Genomic DNA, 15133 nt, shown 5'->3' on the forward strand with positions numbered 1-15133 from the left:
AAAAAATACAAGGAAAATACTAAGCACCAAAAATTTTACTTCCTTTATAATTTTTGAAACATCCTTAGTACATGTGGTCTATTGTTGACTGAACCACATGACTGTGGCATATGACACCATTTACAATCATTTATCAAACAGAACTTTCTAATCTTATCAGCAAACATTAAGATGAAAACATAAGCCAGGAAGCCATGAGTCAAGTCTGTAAGCCTAGACAGTGAGGAAGCTAAGATATGGATGTCTAATTAACCACCAAGAAGCTAGAAGTGGAGCTGTGGCTCAAGTGGTAGAATGCTAGCCTTGAGCAAAAAGCTTAGGGACAGTGCCCAGGCCCTGAGTTTAAGACTAAGGACTGGCACACACAAAAAAAGGAAGAACAATAAGAAAAGGGGAGGTGGAGGAGGAGGAAGAAGAGGAAAAAAGGAAGAAGGTATTATAGCCAACCCAAACTTATGATTACATGTATATAAACAATGTAAGTACAATGATTACATGTATATAAACTGAAAGAATTTTACCAAAAAAGCTGCTGTAATTTGGAGATGGAGACATCCAGACCAAATGCCTTTGAGCTTTGCTAAGCCATACATTTTAGATGATTTGTCAGAATGCTGTCAGCTCTGGACTCTTTAAAACAAAACAAACTTTTTTTTTTTGTTCCTGTCCTGGTGCTTGAACTCAGAGCCTGGGTGCTGTCCTGGAAGTGTCCAAGACTAGTGCTTTACCACTTGAGCCACAGCTCCACTTCTGGCTTTTTGGTGGTTAACTGGAGATAAGAGTCTCATGGACTGGCCTGCCTGGGCTGGCTTTGAACTACAATCCCTAAATCTGATCCTCCTGAATAGTTAGGATTATAGGTGTCCAGCAAGACAAAAAATTTAACACATCTGAAAATTCAGGTAATCTTTCATAGGTTTGACCATTGATCAGGTTAAAGGAGATACATTTAAAACTTACCCTAAATCCTCTATGCTAAGTGGAGGACCAGAACCTGATGGATTCTTCAGTACTAGTTCCTGTAATTTTGTGTTCTTCTCATCTTCAGAAAGACTTTTGTTGCTTAAAATCTGTCGTCTCTTGATAGCAAGGTCCTTAATTTCTTTTAAAAATCTGGCTCTGTGTGGGTTTACAAGTTCAAAGTCTTCCCAAGTTAAAATTCCATTAAACCAAGCTGGGGGTTTGGGCTTAGGGGGATCAAGAATAAATTCAGATTTTGAATCCTCTTCAAAGCTTCCTACTGACAGTGAATCATGGCCTTCTTCTGTAGAAGCTTCAGACTGGCTTTCAGTGCAGTGTAAGTCTCTATCACCTCGTGATTCATAAATCAGTTTACTCATATTGCTTTTAATGTCACCCATACACATAAGTTTAAAGAAGGGCTTAGAAATAGGTATGTCCACAAGTCTATTGTCTTGAATACACTTAGCCAAGAAAATACCAAGGAAATGAAAGAGTTTTGTGATCCTTTCAAGCTCATCACTATCTTGTGGGAACGGTGCTGTGAACAGTCCACATGATCTCTGTACATAGTAACCAGGAGGTTTCAATCCACCTCCAAGATCCACCTAATTTTTTAGAAAGGATAATTCAAATAAAATTAAAAGGCAAGCATAACTAATCTTTTTCATTATCATCTAAAAAAAGTCCATAAACATTGTATTTCTTCAAAGGTATGTAAACACACACACACACGCAGATATGCACGCACGCACGTACAAACACACACAGACACACACCAGCTTTGGATGTCCAAATTTTATCCTTTACAAATACTTTTAGTGTAAAGATTACTCAAGTTGGCTTATGCTCCAAAAGCATAACTATTACTACTGTTAACACTTTCAAAGGAGAATCACAACTCAAACCACAAAATGACAAATCTTACTTGACGAGATTCATCATCTGGAAAATTATCATCACAAAGCCAAGCTCCCAAGTCAGTTCTCTGGAATTCTGCTGCCACCAGAGCATAAAATTCTAATGTGGGTCCCAAGCCAGTTCCTTCTTCTCCTAAAAATTCAACCTAAAATAAAAACAAATAATGATGTAAAAAAGTAAACTTGAAGTGTGTGTTTGTTTAAACAATTTAATTCTTGCCAAAATTCCCTACATGTGAGTTAGTGGTATACTTTTTGATGTACAACAGTATAGTATTATAAGCAACAGAGAAATTATATTCTAGATTTTCTACAAAAGAATGACATTTGTTTTTTTTTAAATCATTAAACCACTAAACTTACTGTTCATACATTGATCGCGTCTCTGGCTTTTGACATCAGAGGAAATCATACCTCAGATAATCATTTGAAAAAATAATAGTGTACAGATCTTTTTACCTGTGTCTTCATGATACTTATAAATTTAAGCAGTTCCTTTAAAGGTTTTTATCCATAATCTACCTTATTCAATAGTATTTCTCAACAAAAACTTAATAGCATATGTGATTAAAAAAAAAAGGTGAGGATTATTTGTTAGAAAAATCTAAGAGTAGGAGAACAAAGATACAGGCAAAGAAAGTTTATATAAAATATATATGTATAGCTTATAAAAGCTTTATGGTTTTTCTTATCTCCAACTGACCACCAGGAAACCAGAAGTGGTGCTGTGGTTCAAGTGGTAGAGTGCTTGCCTTGATCTGAAGAGATGATCTACTAGGACATAATATATATGGGTAAAATTTAGATTATCATCAGAAAGAATCCTTCTCTAAGTTCTATTAGTCAGCTCACCTTTAATAAATGAGTTAATACTCGAGACTTTTTTCTGGGGGGGGGGGGTCTAGTCGTGGGGCCTACACTCTGGGCCTGGGCACTGTCCCTCAGCTCTTCAGCTCAAGGCTAGCACTCTACTACTTGAGCCACAGCGCCACTTCCGGCTTTTTTCTTTTGGCTTATGTGGTGCTGAGGAATTGAACCCAGGGCCTCAGGCATGCAAGGCAAGCGCTCTACCACTAAGCCACCTTCCCAGCCCTACTGGAGACTTTTAACTCCTTAAGACAGAAGATATTCCTTGATGCTCATTAAGCATAAAAGATCCTGACCTGAGGTGGAGGATTCTCTTACGAAAGATATTCTGCCAAAAAGAAAGGCCTCTGTACCTATAACCAATTTAACTGACAGCTTTTATGCAATGGAAAATATACTTTGGCTAGTTCCATGTCTTTAATTCTCTCTTTTTTTTATTTTATTTTATTTTATTTGTGAACATACTGTACAGAGGGGTTACAATTACATGGGCAGGATAATGCGTACATTTCTTACCAAGCATTGCACCCTCCTCCTTTGGTTTACCCTTCACATCCCTTCCCAGCCTCCCCCGTCCCGCCCAATCCCAATCCTTCTCCTTCCCCCCCTCCCCCCTTTAATTCTCTCTTAAATAATCTTGTTTTATGAGGTTACCTCAAGAACTGACTTCCGATCTGCATGTATTTGCATGACATTCTCAGCCCATTCCATCAGTGATTCCCCACGTGGGACTTTTACTCTTTCATGCTTGAGACGACCAACTCTAAATTCTCCAGGATCATCTCGCCTTACACTGCTTGTGGTCCTTGTTCGTTCCACAGTGGCTTCACGTCGGTTTTGTAACCACACTATTGCTCTGAAATTAAAAAAAAAAAAAAACAACAACAACACAAAAACACCTATGTAGTTGTAGCATACTTTATCTAATAACTGAATGTATAACTTAACCATCAGTTTGAAACTGTTGGGATTCCTTTGTGTATATGTGTGCTAGTCCTGGGGCTTGAACTCAGGGCTGAGGTACTATCCCTAAGCTTTGTTGCTCAAGGTTAGCACTCTACCACTTGAGCCACAGCTCTACTTCTGGCTTTTTCTGCTGGGGCTAGCTTCAAGCAGTGATCCTCAGATTTCAGCCTCTTAAATAGTAAAATAGGATTATACTTTGGGCCACTGGTTCCTGGCACTGTTTGGAATTTTAACAACTAGTAACTTATGTAAGTTGCCAAAAACTATGCAGTAAATGTTAGGTGACAGAAGCTTTTCATTCCATATATATTATTACAACAAAGTATATATCCATCTGGAATTGCAAAAAAACTTGATATTAATGTTTTCAAGATTAGAAGGTAATATATTGCTTACACCAGTCTTAACACATAAAGGAAATCTTTACTCTAAAAATATAAAAAGATATAATCCTACCTTGATGCACCAAATGCTGTACATGTGAAATAAAGCTGTCTAGTTTCAAAAGGTATTAGAAAAGGACACTTGCTGGTTAATTGTTCACACCAGTCTGGCAGAGCGCCACTTGCCAATGCCAATGGTTCCTGAAAATTAACAACAAACCATGTCATAGTGTTATAAAACAATCTCAATTCTTATGTGCAATTAATACAAAATATAAAAAGACCAACAATCAAAACTTCATCCCTGTGAGTGTATTACCTCAATCTGCTGCAAAATTTTTGTTGTGATTTTTTTGCTAGTAAATTCATCTGGTGGAAAAATAAACTGAGGTTGCTCATCACCATCTGTAAAATTAATTAACATAATTGGTAAGATATAAACTGTTTTGCTTTAAAAATGCTATGGAAATAAGACAAAGCTTCTTACAGACCTTCTTGGGATATTCTTGAATAAGGGTCACTCGCAACTATATACAAAATACGCAGAAGCTGAAGGACATCCTCTACTCCACAAGAATTCTGTCCATTGCCTGCTTTAGCCTGAGGTTGTTCTTTTGTCAAATTAAGAATGTCACTACTTTGAAGACTAGATATGGCACCCTGGTTTAATCCAGACTTTGTTCCATGTTCACAAAAATCCTGAAAAAACAATTAGCAAAACTAGATTAATTATAATTTTAAGCAAAAAATTAAAAAAAAAAGAAAATCAAGTCTTTCTGTCAAGCATTAATTTGAAAGGATTGGAATTTTTCAAAGAATTGCCTTCTTTTGAAATAAAAACACTATCACATAATTCATTGTAATTGTTTTTTGTATTTTTTAGTTTTTTTTTTTTTTTTGTCAGTCATGAGGCTTGAACTCTGGGCTTGGGTGCTGTCCCTTAGCTCTTCAGCTCAAGGCCAGTGCTCTACCACTTGAGGCACAACTCCACTCTGACTTTTTGCTAATTGGAAATAAGAGTATCAGGGCATTCCTGCCTGGCTTTGAACCACGATCCTCAATATATCAGCATTTTGAGTAGTTAGAATTACAGTTGTGAGCAATCAGAGTCCAGAAAGCTTTTTAAATTTATATTTTTTATTATGCCAAGGATCAAATTCAGGCCCGGCCTTAGGCATGTGAGGCAAATACTCATACACTTCCAGACCCTGAAGAAGCTTTAAAGCTGAAAAATAAAGCACAAGCCATTCCCAAACAAAATAGTGTCTTTATGCCAATATATACCTTATATGCAGCTATGAGCTGAGAACAATTTCTGTTTTTCCTAATACTTTTATTAGTGCCAGTTAATTTCCAGTGACGCAGGAAAGCAGCATCTGCATTCTTCTGCAGGTAGGTTATCAAGTCATTCTTTGGTAATTCATCAGTGCCCAGGTACTGTTCCACATGCTCTACAGACCAGCAGCCCTACAACAGGAAAAACCAAATGTTGGCCTTTCCCAATTATATATCTATGACATTTCACATGCATTTCCTGAGGTAGCTTTAATATCATGCACTTAATCTAAACAAATTCCTTATTAGTCAAATGTTCAACTGCAATTCAAATTTCAAACTAAAGAGCCAAAAATAAAAACACATCTTTAAAAATAACTTACCATTTTTCCGTTTTCCTTTTCCTTGTCCGAATCCTTCACTTCTCTGTACATGATCCTAAAATATGAAGGTATTATTCATGTTAAATCATACACCAACTGATTTATTTCCAACAAGAATTAATTCTTTTTCTTTCAGGCCAGTGCTAGGGCTTAAACACAGTGCTTAAACACCAACCCAGAGATTTTTTTGCCCAAGGCTAGTGCTCTACCACTTGAGCCATAGCTCCTCTTCCAGCTTTTTTGGTGCTTAATTGGAGCTAAAAGTCTCATGGACTGTCCTGCCCAGGATGACTTCAAACCTCAATCTTCAGGTCTCAGCCTCCTAAGTAGCTAGGATTATAGGCATGAGCCACTGGTGCCCATAAAGTCTCTAATTCTTAGAAGAAATATATGAACCAGAAGATGGTGGCTCATGCTTATGAACCCAGCTACTCAAAAAGCTGAGATCAAGCCAGTCGAGGCAACAAAGTCTATGAGACTCTTATCTCTAATTAGATACCAAAAAAGTCAAAAGAGGATCTGTGTCTCAAGTGGTAGAGCCCTAGCCTTGAGTACAAATGCTCAGGGAGTTCAAGCCCCACAACTGGAACACACACACACACACACACACACACACACACACACACACACACACACACACACACACACACACACACACACACACACACACACACACACACACACACACACACACACACACACACACACACACACACACACACACACACACACACACACACACACACACACACACTGTATGAATGACGTCATTCACTAGCCATATGCTTTTGTTAAGTACTGAAGGTAAAGTATGTTTTTTTACATTTGCTTTGGCATTGCTGGGTATTAAGCCAGAGGTAAATAAATGATCTACAATTAAGCTATATCCCCAGCCCTGAATTCCTTGAGACAGGTCTTTGTAGCTCAGGCTGGTATTGAACTTACTACGTACTCTCAAACTTCTGATCTTCCTGCTTTATCATCCCAAATGCTGGAATTATATTCATATGCCAAAATGCCCATCTGAAAGCGAACTTTTAAGAAACATATTAATTTGGACTAAAGCATGCTGACACATATTTATAATCCCAGCTACTTTAGGACTGTGGTTGAGGCCAAGCCAGGCAGAAAAGTGAGACCTCTCCTCAAATCAGTAAGCTGAGCATGGTGATTTATTCCTATAATTCCAAGTATGTGAAATCTCAGCTATGTGGGAGACAGGAGGAAGGAATATAGTCCCAGACCATCACAGGCAAACTGTGAGATCTTATATAAATAACTTACAGATGAAAGGTCTAAGGCACTTGGCTCAAGCAGTAGAGTGTCAGCATAGTAAACTCAAGGCCCTAAGTACCCCAGTATTGTGAATAAACAAATTGGAAAGTAGCAAAAACCATACTTTTGAGTTATAATTTAAAATCTTAGCATTATTACAAAGAAAGTATACATCAAATCTAGAGCATTTAAAGACATGAATGTCCTTGATTATTAAAGACATGAATGTCCTTGATAATCATATACTACAGTAAGAATAAAATAGGTTATGAAGCATTTCACATTTCAACATGGAAAAAAACTAGAATTAACAATGATTAAGAGTACTTATGTTTATACAAGGCATTGAAATTAATTTTTAAACTTCAAAAACAATTTGAAGGGGCTGAGAATGTGGCTTAGTAGGAGACTGCTTGGCTAGTATGCATGAAGCCCTTGCGTTCAATTCCTCAGCATTATATATAAACAGAAAAAAACTGAAGTGGCACTGTGGCTCAAAGTGGCAGAGTGCTAGCCTTGAGCAAAAGAAGCTGGATAATGCCAGACCCTTAGTTCAAGCCCCAAGACTGGCAAAAAAAAAAAAAAAAAAAAATTGAAGAATACCATTATTACTTCTGTTCTATCTAAAAAGAACCTTCATTAGCCGTTATATAGTCAGTATTTAAAGAATAGAAAACACTAGAAAAAATGAAGTGAATGATTATAGTATCTTATTTTGTAGATAATATTTATTTAGCATTTACTACATCATTAAAAAAATACTAAAACCATTTTACATGTTTTTTGGTTTTCTGTTGGTCATGGGGCTTGAACTCAGGGCCTGGCACTGTCTCTGAGCAAATTTGCCACTTAAGGTTTTTGAGTAGTTAGTTGGAGGTAAGAGTCTCACAAACTTTCCTGCCCAGGCTGGCTTCGAACCATGATCCTTCTGGGTAGCTAGGTTTACGGGTGTGCGCCACCATCACCCAGTTTCATGTTTTTTTGTTTTTTAAATTGATTCCTCACTTCTACAGTCATTTTATAAATGTCCCCGTGGCCATTAATACTTTTTAAATTTCATGAACAAATTAAGAGGTAGGCTTAACTGACATACCCTAAAATTAGGAAGAGAAATATCTAGTACTTTATACACAATTCCCATAAAAGAGTTCAAATAACACTCTTTTCTTCAACTAGCGAAAGTGTGTGTGTGCATGCACGCGTACATCTATGTATGTATGTTTATCTGTCTGTCTTGATCCGGCAGGCTTGAACACAGGGCCTGGCTACTGTCTTTAAGTTTTTATCCCCTATACCTCTTTATTTAACATTGTTATTATAAAGGTGATACGGAGGAGTTACCACAAGGGACTTTGAGCTTATTCACAAGGCTGAGACTCTACCATTTGAGCCCTAACTCCACTTCTGGCTTTTTTGGCACTTAATTGGAAATAAGAGCCTTGCTTCCTGCCTGGGCTGGCAGATCCTTAGATCTCAGCCTCCTGAGTAGCTAGGATTACAGGCATAAGCCACTGGTGCTTGGCTAATCAGTCAAATTATTTCTAAACATCCTAAGAGTTAACCATTCTGTATCTGGAATAAAAAATACTCTTCCCTGTTCCTGCAAGTAACAGAACAAGAATGCTACTGGGTTTACATGTGATGACAATATTTACTTAAAACATTAAGTTAAAAATCTCTTACGTGTATGTTGGCTCCCAAATACGCCTAAGTTTATCTGATTTCACATTGCCATTACAGGACAACTGAAGTAATTTTTGTACATAATAAAAGATGGTTGATCTGAAATTGGTGAGTGGCAATTCAACTTCACGAGTTGTTCCAAGACCGGTTACTTTCAAAGTGAGGGCTAATCGAGGTGAGGGAGTACATTCAACTTCTTCCAAGAGCTCTGAATGAGGTGTTCCTATGAATTTGAAGACATTCATATTAAAACAATATTATTAAAAAACAAGCACTCCAGAAAGAATATTGCATTAAGAAACAAGGTTGCATAAAGTTCAAATTCTTTTGCAGACATTAGGCTAAATTATGTCAAATCCTTAAAGATTCTCTTACCTCTTTGCAAGGTTTCATTCCTTCTCCAGTCTTTAAAGAGTCTGTTTCCTTGGTTTTTCTTATTTCTAGAGGCTGCCTACTCTTACCATCTGTTATCTATCTTTTCTAAACATCTCTCTCTATATAAATATCTTGGTTTTTTTGTGATACTAGGCTTGAAACTCGGGACTCATGCTTTCAACCACTCAAGCTACTGTTTTATTTTTTGCAATAGAAATAATTAAACCGGACACCGGTGGCTCATGCCTGTAATTCTACCTACTCAGGAGGCTGAGATCTGAGGATCACAGTTCAAAGCCAGCCCGGGCAGGAAAGTATGTGAGACTCTTATCTCTTATAAAACACCAGAAAACCAGAAATTACCCTACCTCCCCAAGTATCATGAACCATCATGCCTGGCTGAAATATTTTTGTTACTCATTGTAAAACATCCCATAGCACTTTAGTTGAACTATATCCTTGTTACAGGTCGCATCAAAGTAATTTCCAGTTTTGTTAATAATATCAATACTGTGTATTTCATCAGTGTATTAAAAATGCAGGAATATGCTTTAGTATGAATTACTGACAAAAAATACTTTATCAGAAGACATTTTAATACGATGCCAAAAAGCTTTGTATACTTTCTACTGCAGACATTCATTTTTGAAGGAATCTTGGAACTCTTGATTCAGCCTAAATCCATTCTCTCCATAAAATATTATACTACGAAGAGTGTCTATGTTCATATTTAACACTGTAATGATCTGACAACTTAAGTCATTTTAAGAAGCATGTACTAGTTACAATACTTGACATTTACTGAGTCATGTATCAAGTACCATGTTAAGTGCTTTACTGTACTTCATTTACTCTTCTCAACTATCTTGCTGAACTGGGACTATTATTCTTTCCAAATAAGAGATGTTACAAAGCCAGGCACTAGCTACTCAGGAGGCTGAGATCTGAGGACTGAGGTTTAAAGCTAGCCCATGCAGGAAAGTCTCTGAGACTCTTACCTCCAATTAACCACTAGAAAACTAGAAGTGGTACTGTGTGTGGCAGAATGCTGGCCTTGAAAGAACTCAGGGACAGCAAGCGCCCAGACCCTGAGTTCAAGCTCCATCTCTCTCTCTCTCTCTCTCTCTCTCTCTCTCTCTCTCTCACACACACACACACACACACACACACACACACACACACACACACACTGTGGAAATTCATGTATCAATCATTCATTTCGGGGACTGACACAATGTGTTAGTTTTCTATTGCTGGTATAAAATATTACCTACACGCACTGTTGGTTTAAAACAACACGTATTTACTATCTCACAGTTCTGGAGTTAGAAGTCTACAATGGATCTGCAAGGTTTCAGTCCTTCTCCGGACTCAAAAGTCTGTATCCTTGGTTTTTCTTATTTCTAGAGGCTGCCCACACTTAGCTCCTCTTATCAGTGACTGATGTCTCCTTAGTCACATTTTCCTGATTGACTACTCTGCCTCCTTAAAAGGACTCCTGTGATTAAATTGGACCCACCTGATAATCAAAGACAATCTCCCCATTTTATTATTACCTGCAAAGTTTCTTTTGTCACATTCAGATAACATATTTACAAGTTCTGAAAGTTAGAAAATGCACATATTTAGGGAGCCCATTTAGATTCCTACCATACCTTATTAACAGTTTTATGGGATAAAATTGTCAACCAGGCCAAGTGACTGCAGAGACCATAATTAAAACCACCAGATAGCATTTCAAAGTCAATAAAAATTAATTTTTAACAATTTTGACCCAGAGGAAAGTAGAAACTTTCCCACCTTTAAATGAAACTTTGCTTTAAAAATTTGTACAAGTATGGGCTGGAAATGTGGCTTAATGGTAGAGTACATGCATGAAGCGTTAGGTTTGATTCCTCAGTGCCACATAAATAAAGCTGGAAGTGGTGCCGTGGCTCAAGTGGTAGAGTGCTAGCCCTGAGAAAAAGAAGCTTAAAGACAGTGCTGGCCCTGAGTTCAAGTCCCAGGACTGGCCAAAACAAAAATCTGATAGGGATGCCAGGCACCAGTGGCTCATGCCTGTAATCCAAGCTACTCAGGAGGCTGAGATCTAAGGATAACAGTTCAAAGCTAGCATAGGCAGGGGAGTCCGTGAGACTCTCCAATTAACCACTGGAAGTGGTGATGTGGCTCAAAGTGGCAGAGCACACAAGCTCAGGACAGTGCCCAGGCCCTGAGTTCAAGCCCCATGACCACAACCACCACCATCACCACCACCAACAAAAAACAACCTGAGAGGTTTAAAATTTTTGTACTTATAAGTTGAAAATAAAGTAGTATCTCATTTATCAAATTATATAAAATAATCTAAATTATTATGTAAAAAATAAGCAATACTGTACCTGGGGGCGGAATTTCTAGGTCAGTTGTCTGTTGGACATTAGTACGACCAGGCCTAGGATCAAAAGCTGGAACCAGAGCAGAAAATTGCCGCTTTAGCACGTAATCGTCATCCCATGTTCTCCGCCGTCCTCCTTTCGTTTCATACTCTTCTTCTTCCTATTAAAATAACCATACAGTATTTAACTCCATTTCCTATATGGAAAGAAGTAAGTGTGGGCTGGGAATGTGGCTTAGTGGTAAGAGTGCTTGCGTACCATGCAGGAAGCCCTGGGTTCAATTCCTCAGTACCACCTTATACACAAAAAGCCAGAGCTGAAGAGCTCAAGGACAGTGTTCAGGCCCAGAGTTCAAGTCCCACAACAACAACAAAAACAAAACAAAACAAAAAGCTCCCAGATTTAGATATGCCTTTCATTTTGTATGTTAAGGAAAAAGTAGTGCATGGTGTTAGAAGTTTTACTCAAAATTAGAAAGTGAAAACAATTCTTAGGGGAGGGACACAAAGGCACAATGCCTATGTACCTCTGATCATATAAAACAGTATTTATCAAAATGAACTAAAGAAAATGGAAACAAGGTTTTTTTTCCTTTGTTGTTTTTCTTTTTATCTTATTTTGCTCATTTCTATTGGGAGGGGGTAAAAGAAGGGGCACAGAAATGAAGGGACAAAGGTTGAAAAAATAAACAGTGGTATTCACTAGATAGTCTAGGCAGTTAAGTCCATGAGACTCTTACATTAACCAAGAATGCTAGAAGTAGAGCTGTGACTACCAAGTGATAGAGCACTAGCCTTGAGAAATAACAAGGCCCTGAGTTCAAGCCTCAGGGCTAGTGTTAAAAAAAAAAACTTATTTAAAATCAACCTCCTCCCTCCAGGAGGTGCTTTGTATTAAAGTAAAACATTGTCAAGAGTACCTAACTTAACCACCATCACATTAAAAGGGATAGAGGTTGCCAAGCATTACTATAGCTATCTATCACCTATCACACTGGTTCTGTGGACAGCAGGTATATGCAATATGTTAAATCCATGTACTATCTTTTTTTTTTTTTTTGTCGGTCGTGGGGCTTGAACTCTGGGCCTGAGCGCTGTCCCTCAGCTCTTCAGCTCAAGGAGAGCGCTCTACCACTTGAGCTACAGCGCCACTTCCGGTTTTCTGGTGGTTTATTGGAGATAGTCTCACGGTCTCTCCTGCCCGGGCTGGCTTTGAACCGCGATCCTCAGATCTCAGCCTCCTGAGTAGCTAGGATTACAGGCGTGAGCCACCAGCGCCCGGCCCATGTACTATCTATTTAGAAAGCACTACTTACTTTGTGCATGCTTGCCAGCATTAAATTCAGGGCATTTTGCTTTCTTAGTTTTGCTCAAAGCAGGCACTCTACCATTTGAGCCTCAGCTTTACTTCTAGCCTTTGATTAACTAGATAACTCTCAGATTTGTCTGTCTAAGCTGACTTTGAGGCATGATAAACAGATCTGTCTCCTGAGCAGCTCGGATTATAGGCATGAGCCAACACTGCCCAGCTGTTTACTTTTAAAGAACAGTTTTCATAAACTCTTTTTTTTATAGTTGAAAGAATAGCCAGGTACCAGTAGCACATGCCTGTAATATTAGCTACACAGGAGGCTGATGTCTGAGGACTACAGTTCAAAGCTAGCCTAGGCAAGAAAGTCTGTGAGGCTTTTATCTCTCACAAACAATTTTTTTTTAAGCCAGAAGTAGAGCTGTGGCTCCAGCGCCCAGGCCCAGAGTTCAGGCCCCACGACAGGAGTCCCCCCCCCCAAAAAAAAAATTACTATATATAAGACTTCTCCAAGTTCATGACTACAACAAGATAAATTTGCAGTCCATGTAGTCAGGGAAGTTTCTTTCTAAATTTGTTTTGGAGCTGGGCGCCAATGGCTCACACCTGTAATCCTAGCTATTCAGGAGGCTGAGATATGAGGATCGCGGTTCAAAGCCAGCCCAGGCAGGAAAGTTGGTGAAATTCTTATCCAATAAACTACCAGAAAACAGGAAGTGGCTCTGTAGCTCAAGTGGTAGAGCACTAGCCTTTGAGCTGAAGAGCTGAGGGACAGCTCTCAGGCCCAGAGTTCAAGTCCCACGACTGACCAAAAAAAAAAAAATTTGTTTTGGCAGTTCTTTCCTCTTAGCCTCTCCTACCTTCTGCACATTTTCTAGGCATTTACACATTTCGGTTGATGCTTTCCTGTAAAAGTGAAAGGGAAGTGAAAAGGGAAGTTACACATGACAAATACCTGCTCCCCAATAGGTCGGCTCCCTGCTCCAGGAGGGACCTGTGGTAGTTGGGAGGTGACAGCATGATGTGTTACATCAGAGCGAGAGCCAGCTCGACGTTGCAGGGATGGACGTCTCAGAATCTTTAACAAAAAAATGCCAAGAGACACATCTAATTTATTTGATGAATTAGTATCTCCACCATTTGGCTTACCAAACAAAAAGTAGAACTAAACCCTTATCTTCATTAGTCATTTTCAGAAAAGTTATGAATTGAATGTGTTTTGTACTATTCTTCAAAGGAAATACACTAGTATGTTTTTATTTCATTTTGTTTTTAGCAGTCCTACACAAATGCCAGAACAGGCTCTACCACTGAGATCTCAGTCCTTTTTAAAAAATATTTAAGACAGAGCCTTGCTAAGTTGTGGTATGTCACTATGCAAAATCGTTAATGTGTTTTCTAAGTAATATATATTAAAATGACTTATGATTGAAATTCAACAGTTTTTTGATACTTAAATAAAGATAAAATGTAAATAGATAAGTAATTACAATAAAAAATATTAGGAAGCCAGGTGCAGTGGCTTTAAGTCTATAATGATAAATACTTAGGAGGCAGAGATCGGGAGGATTGCAGTTTGAGCCAGTCTGGGAATAAAAAGTTCATGAGACTCCACCTCAGTCAATAGCTGGGCACAGTGGTACCATCTATCATCTCTGCAACAAATGGAAGCACATAGGAAGATCACAGTATACACCAGCTCAGGCATAAAGTAAGATTTTATCTTGAAAAATGATTAAAGCTAAAAGGGACTGGTGGAAGTGGCTCAAGTAGTAGAGCAGCAGCTCAGCAAGCATAAGGCCCTGAGTTCAAATCCTATCACTATCAATACACAAACACCAAAAGATAAATGAAGTAGACAACTACACTGGCTAACTATTCAGAGTTCTGAATCATACTGCCTAGATTTGAATTTCTGCTTTTCTTCTTAACCCTGATAATATAAACAAATTACTCTTCTATGCCTCTACTTCATTCTTCCATGTTAAGCCTAGTGAGAAAATACAAAGGTTCTGCTTACAAAACACTAAGTACTAAAAAATGGTTTACTGTTCAGAAATCATGAAAATTGTATTTTTATATTAGTACAGTTGCCTATAATAAATGTTCAAACCTATGAAAATAAAAACACATAACTCTAACACTAACCAACAAGTTTAACAAAATGATTACTAGGAAGCTGAAACATGTTTTGTTAGGAGGAGAACCGAGGGAAAGGGTGTAGATAAATGAAATGAGAGGGCTGGGAAGGTGGCTCAGTGGTAGAGCACTTGCCTTGCATGCCTGAGGCCCTGAGTTCGATTCCTCAGTACCACATAAGCAGAAAAAAAAAAAAAGCCAGAAGTGGCGCTGTGGCTCAA

At 38.3% G+C, this 15133-nt stretch overlaps 1 protein-coding gene across 7 annotated transcripts in view; it reads right to left on the minus strand.

Annotated features, from left to right (window-relative positions):
* Hectd1 (HECT domain E3 ubiquitin protein ligase 1) overlaps window positions 1-15133 on the minus strand; it is a 103397-nt gene that overhangs the window by 6985 nt on the left and 81279 nt on the right. For 4 of the 7 annotated variants that reach the window (XM_070026324.1, XM_070026340.1, XM_070026321.1 and 1 more), the window contains exons 28-38: window positions 13729-13851; window positions 11469-11625; window positions 8713-8935; window positions 5755-5809; window positions 5381-5563; window positions 4588-4795; window positions 4416-4501; window positions 4170-4297; window positions 3402-3603; window positions 1889-2026; window positions 961-1568 (exon numbers count right to left, since the gene is read on the minus strand). In XM_070026324.1, the coding sequence (XP_069882425.1) occupies window positions 961-1568; window positions 1889-2026; window positions 3402-3603; window positions 4170-4297; window positions 4416-4501; window positions 4588-4795; window positions 5381-5563; window positions 5755-5809; window positions 8713-8935; window positions 11469-11625; window positions 13729-13851 (2111 nt within the window). The remainder of the gene's footprint in view (window positions 1-960; window positions 1569-1888; window positions 2027-3401; window positions 3604-4169; window positions 4298-4415; window positions 4502-4587; window positions 4796-5380; window positions 5564-5754; window positions 5810-8712; window positions 8936-11468; window positions 11626-13728; window positions 13852-15133) is intronic. The other 3 variants (XM_070026356.1, XM_070026347.1, XM_070026365.1) reach the window with 1 other exon arrangement.

The sequence above is a fragment of the Dipodomys merriami genome, unplaced genomic scaffold (genome assembly GCF_024711535.1).
Source record: "Dipodomys merriami isolate MVZ:Mamm:240054 unplaced genomic scaffold, mDipMer1.0.p SCAF_1, whole genome shotgun sequence".
Classification (NCBI taxonomy): domain Eukaryota; kingdom Metazoa; phylum Chordata; class Mammalia; order Rodentia; family Heteromyidae; genus Dipodomys; species Dipodomys merriami.